This window comes from Orcinus orca, chromosome 6, assembly GCF_937001465.1.
Source record: "Orcinus orca chromosome 6, mOrcOrc1.1, whole genome shotgun sequence".
Taxonomy (NCBI): Eukaryota; Metazoa; Chordata; class Mammalia; order Artiodactyla; family Delphinidae; genus Orcinus; species Orcinus orca.
This window is the reverse complement of record NC_064564.1, coordinates 114,383,373-114,395,656: the sequence shown is the minus strand read 5'-3', so window position 1 is coordinate 114,395,656 and position 12,284 is coordinate 114,383,373. Positions and strand designations below refer to the sequence as shown.

The following is a 12,284-nucleotide window of genomic DNA, read 5'->3' as shown; positions in this document are numbered from 1 at the left end:
GAGAGGTGGGCAGGCTCCAGTCGCTGAGCTGTCAGGTATGGCCCACCTGTGACATTTTCCCTGAGGTAGTTACACAGGTTGTGACGAGGAAAGAACAGGTCGGTTGACTCCTGGGCTGATTTAAAGCAGGTATTGTGTGATTAGAGAAGTGTGGCTTTGGAGTCAGATCTGAGCCCTGCTCACAGCTTCCTTAAATCGTTGGACAAATCCGTTTGCCTCGGAGCCTGTTTTCTCATCTGTAAACTAGATTTTCTTCTCGCTTTTTTTCCCCTTCACTCGAATGAATTGCAAGGTCACTGAAGGCAGGAATCACGTGTGCCTCGTTTTCTTCTTGAATCCCCAGGATCGAGTCCATAGGCGATCCTCAAAATTATGAATGAATGAGTGGAAGTATCGTTACCTGGGAGAGACCCGACCAGCACTACCTTATCCAGGTGATGAAGGTCAGCATCAACAGTCATAAATCATGTTGACTGTATGTTCCTTTGATAGCACTTTATCTCTGTAAAGTATATTCCTCCCCAAAACCCGTAACTCCAGTCTAATCATAAGGAAAGCATCAGACAAATTCCAGTAGTTGGGGATCCTACAGAAGATTTGACCAGTACTCCCCCCAAACTCTCAAGGTCATCAAAGCCAAGGAAAGTTTGAGAAACAGCCACAGCCCAGGGGAGCTAAGGAGACATGACAACTAAATATAATGTGGCATCTTGGATGGGATCCCGGATCACAAATAGGACGTTAGGTAAAACCTAAGGAAATATGAAGAAACTTTAGTTAGTTACAATCTAGCAATATAAGTTCATTAATTTTAACAAATGTAACATACTAATGTAAGATGTTAATAATAGGGGAAACTGTGCGGGCGGAGGTGTGGTAATAAGGAACCTCTCTGTACTGTCCTGTCAACTTTTCTATAAATGTAAAACTGTTCCCAAAAATGTTTTATTAAAAACAAAATTGGGCCCCTCCAGCGGCCCCAGCGCCCAAAGCAGGCAAGGGCCGTGCCCCTCACAAAGATGGCGGCCGCCGGCGTCGGAGGAGGTCCGCCCGCTACAAAGATAGCGACCCCGGCGGGAGGGACCGGAAGTGCAGTCTGGCGGTAGCGCCGGTCTGCGGTAGGCGTGAGAACGCGCGGGACGGCGCGGGTCCGGGCATGAAGCTGGGCCGGGCCGCACTGGGCCTGGTGCTGCTGGCGCCGTTGGCGGTGCGGGCGGTGGAGCCCATCAGCCTGACACTGGCCCTGGCCGGCGTCCTCACCGGCTACATCTCCTACCCGCGCCTCTACTGCCTGTTCGCCGAGTGCTGCAGCCAGAAGCAGAGCCTCAGCCGGGACGGTAGGATGGGGAAGGGGCTGGGGGCTGGGGGCTGGTGCTAGGGCTGGGGCGGGGGTCAGAGGCTGGGGTCCAGGAGGCCCGGAAGCCCGGGCAGCGCTGAGGCCGGCGGGGGGCCCGGAGTGCGGGATGGGGCCTGGCTCCTGGGCCACGGCCACAGGCAGACCGGACTTTGGTCGGAGAGCTGCGGAGGCCAGCTGCTGTTTGGGCACCTTCGCTCAGAAACTGGTAGTGTGGACGATTGGAAACTAACTCCAGAGAGTTTTTTCTCCTTCCTCGCCGGAGACGGGAAGGCTGGTGGGGACTCTTCCGGCGCGGAGCAGTGGGGGCCGAACCGCCGCCCTTTTCCTGCCGGGCGTGGGGTGGGAGGGACCGAGCGGGGATGAGGGGCTCACGCTGGTGGCGGAGGCACTGGAGCCAAGGGTCTCTTCAGGAAGGAGGGCTCGGGAACGGGCAGGACTAGCAGACAGAGGGCCTGCTGGACCCGCCGGTCACCTGGGCCAAGTGCTTACGTACATCCGCGTCTCACTAGACGCTTGAAGAGCTTAGCGGGCTTTGCTGGCTTTCACATGAGCCTGTAAACTGGGCTGCATTTTGCCACGTGTGTCCCCCTCCTCCCCGCCTGACTGGCTTTGTTTTTCCCAGCGCTGCAGAAGGATCTGGACAGCAAGCTCTTTGGACAGCATCTTGCAAAGAAAGTCATCTTAAATGCTGTGTCTGGCTTCATAAGCAACCCGAAGCCCAAGAAACCTCTAACCCTCTCCCTACACGGGTGGACGGGCACCGGCAAAAATTTTGTCAGCAAGATCATCGCAGAGAATATTTACGAGGGTGGTCTGAACAGTGACTACGTCCACCTGTTTGTGGCCACACTGCACTTCCCTCACATCTCCGACATCACCCTGTATAAGGCAAGGGCCAGATTTCGGGATCCTACCTGGGTGATGCTGGGTTTGGGGTTTCTTTGCTGGGGAACGGGATTTGGAAATTCCGTGTTGAAATGAGTGAGCCCGGAAAATGCATCAGTTCCCTTTGAAAAGTGTGGCACTTACAGAGGGTTGGAGATGCAGGAAGCAATTATACCATCAAAGCTCATGGTGGTTTCTGAAAACAGGCTCAGTGTGATAGTAAGTGGGGTCATAGGATTTGAGAGATGGACATAATCAAATCCAGTTTAAAGATTGTCAAATCTGACATGTTTTATAAAAGAGGAAATGTTTCTAGGGAGGCCTAAGCTTGCTTTTACGGTTTAACTCCCTATTTAACAGTCTGGCTTTGTTGGCAGGCACACCTGGATTTGAGCCCTAAGGCTCCTTACAGCTGTGTAATTGTGGGAAGGTCACAAGACCTCCCTGAGACTCAGGTTCTTCATCTGTCAAATGGCAGTTGTGAGGATTTCTTGAGCTCTGTGTGTCAAGTATGTAACGTGATGCCTGGCACATAAGCGTTCAAATCAATGTTAACTGTTGCCTTTTTTAATCCTCACTTGTGCGAACACATTTTTCCCTTTGGCTTGGGAGAGCATCAGGGTCACCGACTGTCCAGGAGTTTCTGGGATGTGGGACTTTCAGTGCTACAACTGAGAAAGTTCCAGGCAAATAGAGATGAGTTAGTCATCCTAGTTAGCATTCTGTCTTCACTGTTTAATAGCTGTGTGACTTTGAGCAAGTTACTTAATCTCTCTACACCTCAGTTTCCTCATCTGTGAAATAGGGAACACAGTAGCAACCACTTTGATGGGTTTTGGAAGGTCACAATAAAACACTGTATGAACAGTGCCTAGAAAAGCATCTTACCTGTAGTGAGTGCTCGATACATGTTCTCTGTTGTTGTCTGTAAGTGGGAGAAGCAGAATGGGAAGACCTTGGTTGCTGGAGCCTGCCAGACATGAAGGAATCCTTGTTTAAAAGATGGTTCGCGGGGCTTCCCTGGTGGCGCAGTGGTTGGGAGTCCGCCTGCTGATGCGGAGGACGTGGGTTCGTGCCCCGGTCCGGGAGGATCCCACATGCCGCGGAGCAGCTGGGCCCGTGAGCCATGGCCGCTGAGCCTGCGCGTCCAGAGCCTGTGCTCCGCAACGGGAGAGGCCACAACAGTGAGAGGCCCGCGTACCGCAAGAAAAAAAAAAAAAGGTGGTTCGCTTTGTGGACTCGGGCAAGTCACTTCAGCTCCCCTAAGTTTCTCGTTCTGTAAATAGAGGTTAGTCCATACCTACAGAGCAGAGTTACTGCTTAAGTTAAATATGTACCCATGGAACATTGTAACCATGGTCCGAGTAGCCAAGCAAAACGCCAAATCATAAGAAGTCAAGTCATTGTAACTTACAGATTTTTCCTCAGAAACAGATAGCTAATTCTTTCTCCTTACATCTGGGAAAGAACTGTATAGAACCATAGTTCAAATTTCTGATGTAAAGAGTCCTTTCTCCTTCTTATCTTGATTGTTTAATATAAGAAGTACCTAAATATGTTCTTAGGGAGTGTTCCACTTAAGCAAATTTATTTCAGCAACCTCCAGGCATTGTTCCAGAAACTCAAGAGTGTTGCCTCACCACAGTCATCCCCAAGTGTGTGTGCTCTGGAGTTCTCCTCACTTCCCCCATTGGAAAGTTAGAGCCCCTTCTCCAGGCTGATCTAAGGACTGAATGAGAAAAGAGGTTACTTGGTCTCTGCCTTCTTCCAAGAAGGCTGGTGTACACAGGATACGTATTAACATTGCCATTTTGATGACAAAGGCCCAGCAACTCAGTGACACAGCATCGACGTGACACGTTGCAGGACAAGAATTACATCAGAGTGTGGGGCCTTGGAATCAGGCAGGGTGGGATTCAGATCTTAGCTCTGTCTCATACTAATTTTGTAATCTTGGGCAAATTTTGTAGTCTCAGTTGACTATGCTCTCTGTGCTTCAGTTTCCTCATCTGTACAATGGGTATGATAATGCCCCCTATGTGGCATTGTGGTGAGAAACAAAAGAGCTTATATAAAGTTCTTAGCACAGTGGGGAGCACCAGGAAGCAGTCCGTAAATGCAGCCTTCGTAGAGGCATTTGTAGCGTTAATAATGCTCACTTTGGTGGTGTCACTCGCACTTCTGAGCATCTGTATTGGCTCTTCCCCCTTGTCACTCAGGATCAGTTACAGTCGTGGATTCGCGGCAACGTGAGTGCCTGTGCGAGGTCCGTCTTCATATTTGATGAGATGGACAAGATGCATGCTGGCCTCATAGATGCCATCAAGCCTTACCTAGACTATTATGACAACTTGGATGGGGTCTCCTATCAGAAAGCCATCTTCATATTTCTCAGGTAAAGTCGGGGCTGGGACATGGTTTGAAGAGCTCTGAGCCCCAGCCTGGGGGCTTGGGGGGAAAAACACCAGTCCTTATTCACTAGAATTCTTTTGCAGCAATGCTGGAGCAGAAAGGATCACAGACGTGGCTTTAGATTTCTGGAGAAGTGGAAAGCAGAGGGAAGAAATCAAGCTCAGAGATATGGAGCATGCCTTGTCTGTGTCGGCCTTCAATAACAAGAACAGTAAGTGGGGGGACTTCCCTGGGGGTCCAGTGGTTAAGACTCCGTACTTCCAATGCAGAGGCCGTGGGTTCGATCCCTGGTTGGGGAACCAAGACCCCACACGCAGTGCAGTGCGGCCAAAAAAAAAAAAAAAAACAACAGTAAGCGAGGCCATCCATTCCCAGCACAACATCCCCCTGCTTCATGATCCCACGCCCCTAAGTTTTAAATTGACGACCTCACCATCACCTGGGGGCTGGTTAGAAATACCAATTCTCCGTCCCTTCCCCAGGCCTACTGAGTCCAAATTCCTGAGGGAATCTGTGTTAACAAACTCCAGGTGACTTCTACACATACACAAGTTTGGGAGATGCTGTTTTAAGGGAATAGGGACATTGTTGATCATCAAGATCTTGAAAATTCGTTTCCTGGTTTTTTCAGCCAAATCATTTTCCCTTGTAAAAGCGGGTGGTGGAACAAGGAAGGCTGCTGGGGAGCCTCTGATGGAGGAGATGGGCCCGTTGGGTCCCTTTTTTTCTGCACACTAACCTAGAACCCTGAGGGTCTGTGCCCGAGAGTGACAGCCAAGCGGTGGTTGGGCCTCTGTTCTGTACTGGGCACTGTGTGAAACTCTGAACCTGCATGTTTCCTTTAATCTCCATAACACCCTCCTGGGGTAGAAACTATTACTGTCCTCATTTTACAGATGAGGAAACTGAGGCTCAGAGAGAGAGAGCCCCTTGCCCAAGGACACACAGCCTACTAGGTGTCTCTATTCCAGAGCGTGAGCTTTCACTACCAAGCTCATTGCTTTGCCAGTGACCTGACACACTCACTTTTGGCCTTGAACCCTTGGATGTGGAAAGACAGCATGTTGGAGACTCACTCACTGGGTCAGATCCGTGAGCCCTGTGGGTTGATTGCTACCATTTGCTCAGGTTCGTTCCTGAAACTGTAAATCAGAAGGTCTCCTCTGAAACAGACATGCCGAGAAATTCATAGCACTTCCGAGTTACGTGAACAGTAATGGGGTATTTTATGTCAATTCATGCAAGTGGAATGTTAACGGTGAAAGACAAAATATTTTGTAGTATGTTGAGTAGATTCTTGGCATGCCAGAAGTATGAACACATGCAGTAGAAGTCCCAGCCCCGGGATACCACAGCAAGTGGTTCTGGCCTAGAACCCACGCTGCAGGTTCCAGAGGGTTCCAGAGGATGAGCTTCGGATCTGGGCAGGCCTGGCTCAGCCACGTCCTGACTCCGGCCTTAGGCAGATGGCTGAACTCTTTCATTCGTTCACTCAACGTATTTGTTGAGCACCTACTAGGTGTCAGGCACTGGTCCAAGAACTGGGGACACAGCAGTGAGCCAAAACAGAAATCCTTACTCTCTATCCTAATGATAACAAGTAAGGAAGCGTGTCAGATGCTGGGACCCACGTCTACGTAGAGGTAGAGATTTATCTTCTCCTTTTCCCACAATAGGGAAAAAGTAAACCAATAAATAGGGGTTGGGGGGTGTGGGACGGGGGTGAGCTGCAGTTTTATTTATTTTTAAAATTTTTTAAATTAATTAATTAATTAATCTTTGGCTGTGTTGGGTCTTCGTTGCTATGCACAGGCTTTCTCTAGTTGCGGTGAGCGGGGGCTACTCTTCGTTGTGGTGCACAGGCTTCTCACTGCGGTGACTTCTCTTGTTGCAGAGCATGGGCTCTAGGCACGTGGGCTTCAGTAAGTTGTGGTGCGTGGGCTTCAGTAGTTGTGGCTCGCGGGCTCTAGAGCGCAGGCTCAGTAGTTGTAGCGCATGGGCTTAGTGGCTCCATGGCATGTGGGATCTTCCCAGACCAGGGGTCGAACCTGTGTCCCCTGCACTGACAGGCAGATTCTTAACCACTGCGCCACCACGGAAGTCCCTGCAGTTTTAAATACAGTGGTCAGGGAAGGCTTACTGTGAGGGTGACATCTGGGCTGACCTGAGGAGTGAGGGAGCCATGTGGACACGGGAGGGAAAAGCATTCCATGGGAGGGAACAGCACACGCGAGAGCCCTGAGGCAGGAGTGTGCCTGGGCCAGGATGAATGCAGGGGACAGGAGGTCAGATGAGAGGTGGAGCTTGGGGTGGGGTGCAGATTGTGGAAGGCCTGGGGAACCACAGGAGGGCCTTGGGCTTGGCTCCAACTGGAAGACAGAGCCCCTGGAGGGTTTTGAGCAGACAGTTCCCTGATTGGACCTAGTTTTAACAGGACCACCTGGCTGCCGGGTGGAGAACAGACTGAAGGCAGCAGGGACGGGGAGGCCAGCGAGGAGTGGCTGCAACAACCTGGGGGGAGATGCTGGCGGCTCAGCCCAGCGTGGCAGCTGTGGGGGAGGCGGGACAGGGTCTGACTGGGATGTATTTTGAAGGTGGAAACAATAAGATTTCCTAAGGGACTGTGTGTGGGAATGAGAGAGACGAATCGAGAATCTGGCCTGAGCACTTGGCAGGGTGGCACTGCCGTTTAGGGGACGACCTGCAGGAGGAGGAGGTTTGCAGAGAGCGTGGGAGATGAAGAGGGGCGCGTCCGGCGAGGGATGACTCGTCTGAAGGCAGAGATGCAGAGCAGGCGGCTGACGTTCCAGTGCAGTTCCGGGGCGGGGGGTCAGGCTGAGGGTGCAGACTGCGGAGTGGTCGGTCGCTGGCCTGTTGGTGGTTTGTAAAGTCACTCGGTCCACCTGAGCACCCTTCAGGGCCTCTGTGTGGCGGGTCCTTGTCGTCCTGACTCCCTGGCCGATTAGCTTTCTGCTCTCCTTGCCTGATGGCCCCAGCTCAGTGCTCACAGGCCCCGGCACTACCCGGGATCGTCTGTTTACTGGGTGGCCAGTCCACGTCTGCCTGGCTCTGCTCCCTCCTGCCTCGGGCCTCCGGCGCACCCGGCACAGGGCAGGCCTGCCGGCAACGAGCTGGCCAGGGCTGCCCGGCTCGCTGCTGCTCCGCTGCTGCTTGGCGCTCCGTGTGCGGCTTTCCCACGGCCGCAGACCCCACCGCCTCCAGGCAGTCAGATGTTTATTGAGCACCAGTTGTGTGCAAAGCACCGTTGGGCAAGAAAAGAATAAACGCCAGATGTGATTGATGGTAAGAAAAGTATATTTGGTCTTCATCCGCGTTTTCTGGCACAGAGCTCCTAACACCCTTGGAGTTTCAAAGTGATGAGAGCCATAATGGTGTCTTTGCTATTCCTAACAAACCCCTTTCAACCACATCAGAGTTTGTGTTAATGAGGTGACTTTTGGAAAATACCAGGGTGGGGGGTGGCTTCCAGGGGAACCAGCCCTTGATTGGAGGGTTGGAACTTGCAGTCTCCAGCCCTTGTAGCCCTCCCAGGAGGGAAGAGGGGCTGAAGGTTGAATCAGTTGCCAATGGCCAGTGATTTAATCAACCGTGCCTATGTAAAGAATTTTCCATAAAACCCCTAAAGGACAGGGTTTGGAGAGCTTCCAGGTTGGTGAGCACGTGGAGAGCTGGGGCGAGTGATGCGCTCAGAGGTCATGGACGGGTCACGCCCCTTCCCACATACTTTGCCCTGTGCATCTCATCCAGCTGGCTGTTTCTGAGTTATATCCTTTTATAATCAACCGGTAATCTAGTAAGAAAATGTTTCTCTGAGTTTCTGTGAGCTGCTCTAGCAAATTAATTGAACCCAAGGAGGGGGTCATTGGAACCTCAGAAGCACAGGTGACAACCCGAACTTTTGGTTGGTGGCTGAAGGAGGGGACGGTCTTGTGGGGCTGCGTCCTTAACCTGTGGGATCTGACGGAGTCTCCAGGTAGAGAGTGTCAGAATTGAGCTGAAAGCAGGTGGGCTCAGAGAACCGCTTGGTGGTGTGGGGGAAAAATACAGGATGGACTTGATGTCAGAGGCAGACCAGGGTTAAGGCGCAGAGGTGAAGCGGCAAGGCAGAAGGGAAACCGTCCTCATGAAGAAACGCTGAGTGTGGTCCAATGGGTGCTGCGTCGTCTCCGAAGGGGAAGTGGGAGGGTCAAGAGGCCGGGAATCTCAGAGGACCTGAGACTGGGCAGAGGCAGGCCTCATCCAGAGAAAGTGCGAGCCCTGTGGCCATAACAGAGCGCTGTCTTCACACATTACTGAGGATTCTAGCTTTTGGTCCCGCAAACACTCTGGAGGGTTGGGACATGCCAGCAGCCGCAGTGGGTCTCTACCCTGTTGCTAATCCCAGCTGCCGGCACCCCAGCCAGTCGCAAATTTCCAAGATTCCAGAGTGCTGGTCCTTCCCTGGGGACTCTTCTCACCTTTCACTTTCTGTGAACCTGCTCCCTTTCCTACTCAGCCTGCCTGCTTGCTTGTTCCAGGGTGGGTGGTGAGCCCCTTTCCCACTTCAGATCCTTTTTTTTTTTTCGTATCTAAAAATTTTAATAAATGCATAGGAAGGGTACCCGCCTGAGATCTTAGCGGTGACACCTCGAGAGGCCTCCCACTTCCTCCCTCTGCCTCAGTGGGCAGAGGCTGCCCACTGCAGCATCACCCTGCCCTTGGCTCTCACAGGAGCATCACCCCTCGTGGTTGCCCTGGGTGAGCTCACTGGCTAGTCTGCTCGTTAGGCCGTGAGCCCCATGAGAGCAGGTGCGGGGCTCCACCTCATGGCTGACACCCAGCAGATGTGTGTGGACAGGTGGACGGGTGGGTGGACAATGGATGAACAGCACCTTTTTCTTTTCCCCAGGTGGCTTCTGGCACAGCAGCTTAATTGACCGAAATCTCATTGATTATTTTGTTCCCTTCCTCCCCCTGGAATATAAACACCTAAAAATGTGCATCCGGGTCGAAATGCAGACCCGAGGCTACGAAGTTGACGAGGACATTGTAAGCAGAGTGGCCGAGGAGATGACATTTTTCCCCAAAGAGGAGAGAGTTTTCTCTGACAAAGGCTGCAAAACTGTGTTCACCAAGTTAGATTATTACTACGATGACTGACGGCACCAGAGATGTCGCTTCCCGCATCCCCGCTCTGGTCCCGGAAGAGGAGTAAAATGAATTATTCCGGTGTGACAGGACAGGCGTTTTCCTGGGCGTTATTTTCATCGGGCAGGGCCTGCGGGCCGTCGGTGACGCATGACAGGTGGAAACAGCCCCAGAGCCTGCAGAAGCGGGAGCAGCCAGCCCCCAGCCCACCTGTGCCAGGCCTCATGGTTTTGTAAAAATCATGTTTTAATTTCAGGTGTTTCTGTTTCAAGGAAGGATGAATCAGTTTTACTGAAAATGTGATAATTTTATTTAAAATGGTTTTTAACATTATGAAGAAACTTTTCAGACTCTTAAGTTGTTGGCTTTGTGTGTGTTTTTAAGTTCCTGTCATTACAACATACACTGTGATGTCTTTACTTCTAAAAAGCCTGAGTCCTCAGCCTGTCTTCTGTAGGATGGTGTCACTGTACCGGGGACGGAGGCTCTAGCAGCGAGCCGATCTGTCCCAGGATGACCATCGCAAGGGCAGTAAGTGTTTATAGAAGGACAAGTGTGTAAGGGGACACACTCAGGCCCATCACAGACAAGACCTAAATGTCCTCCCCAAGAATTTTCATCACAGTAGCATTGTGAACTGTGGGAATGATCTTAGTAACGTCATGAACAATTTGTTAGAAACAGAATTTCCTCGAAAGAGAAGCATCTGCAGCTTGTCACTGGCCGGTCAGTCAGCTTTGCAAAGGCCCTTCTCTGCTTTCCATTCCTAAATGAGCCACACGCTCTGTACCAGGTTTTGCCATATTTTCTTAAAACCTTCCTCACTGATTACTAATTTTCATTGTTTTATCAGAACTCCCCAAACCTCTAGGAAAGCTCAGCTGCCCCCCAGGATGCTGAGAACAGTGTTTTTATTTATTAATACAAACAGCTACCATTTTACAATAAAATTGTGTATGATTTGTGAATACATTTTTTTTTAATTTTTAAAATTTTTTTTTTGGCCACATTGGGTCTTCGTTGCTGTGTGCAGGCTTTCTCTAGTTGCAGCGAGCGGGGGCTACTCGTCGTTGCGGTGTGCAGGCTTCTCATTGTGGGTTCTCTTTGTTGTGAAGCACGGGCTCTAGGTATGTGGGCTTCAGTAGTTGTGGCACTCGGGCTCAGAAGTTGTGGCTCGCAGGCTCAGTAGTTGTGGCACACGGGCTTAGTTGCTTTGCAACATGTGGGATCTTCCCGGACCAGGGCTCGAGCCTGCGTCCCCTGCGTTGGTAGGCAGATTCTTTTTAAATAAAATTTATTTATTTATTCATTTATTTATTTTTAAACATTCATGTGACTTGCTTTTGTTTTTAATTAAAATTTTTTTTTTATTTTATACTTTTGGCTGCATTGGGTCTTCATTGCAGTGCATGGGCTTCTCATTGCGGTGGCTTTTCTTGTTGTGGAACACAGACTCTAGGCGTGTGGGCTTCAGTAGTTGTGGCACGCAGGCTCAGTAGTTGTGGCTCGCAGGCTCTAGAGCACAGGCTTAGTAGCTGTGGCGCATGGGCTTAGTTGCTCCGCAGCATGTGGGATCTTCCCGGACCAGGGCTCAAACCCGTGTCCCCTGCGTTGGCAGGTGGAGTCTTAACCACTGCACCACCACGGAAGTCCCTAAGCTGTGAATTTAGACCTAACTGTGCAACCCAGGCTGGAATGGAGGGGAGTGTGACACGGACTCCGAGGACCTTGGCAGCTCCGGCTCCTTGCTCAGCTGCCCATGGGGTCACACTCCGTCAAGGGGGGCCCTGGAGCTCCCGACACTCAGCTGTGGAGTTCATTCAAGTCTACAGACATACCTCCCGCTGAGAAGCCGGGCAGGAGTACTGAGCAGTGTTGGAACGTAAACACGCCTTGTTTTGTGCAACACACCTATGTGCCTACGAGGGCTGCTGTGGGATATGAGCGTCTGCACAGTGCTTGCAGGGGCAGTTATTAGCAGGCACAGAAGACGGGTTGGACCCCTCTGCCTCATGGCTACCCACCCGCCCAGGCCCCCTAAGGCAGCACTGAACGTAGGAAGGTGCTTGATGTTGACCTGAAGCTGGCCTGTTGTCACGGCCCGGGATTAGGGCTAACCATTCATCTGAAAATGGCAGCCCCAGCACCTGGGAGTCCCTAAGTAGGGAACACAGGGGTCCCCTGACGCCCCTTGGAAAGTTCAGTCTTTGAGATGAGGCAGCATGGGGTGAAGCAGAAGAGACATTAGCCTGAGACCCAGACGGAGAAGGGCAGCCTCACGGGATGAACACCTCCAACTGGGAAATTATAGGAGTGGGTGACGTGATGGAGAAGAGGGTCTCAGCTTTCTAGAAAGGGCTCCATCCTCAGTCCTGGGAAGAGTTGGTGTTAACAAATCACTGTCAAAACTAAGAGCCCAGGTTAAGGGATTAAGCTGAAATCTGGTTAACATAACAAGGATTTCATTATTTACCGCTTCAGG

At 51.3% G+C, this 12,284-nt stretch overlaps 1 protein-coding gene across 1 annotated transcript; it reads left to right on the top strand.

The window, feature by feature from the left end:
- Positions 1–18: 18 nt before the first annotated feature.
- TOR1A (torsin family 1 member A) lies at positions 19–11,175 on the top strand. Its single transcript, XM_004269105.4, has 6 exons — positions 19–443; positions 975–1,337; positions 1,980–2,245; positions 4,462–4,637; positions 4,738–4,865; positions 9,564–11,175. The coding sequence occupies exons 1-6, from the start codon at positions 377–379 to the stop codon at positions 9,812–9,814; spliced, it is 1,251 nt and encodes a 416-aa protein (XP_004269153.2). The 5' UTR covers positions 19–376; the 3' UTR covers positions 9,815–11,175.
- The last annotated feature ends 1,109 nt before the right edge of the window (positions 11,176–12,284 follow it).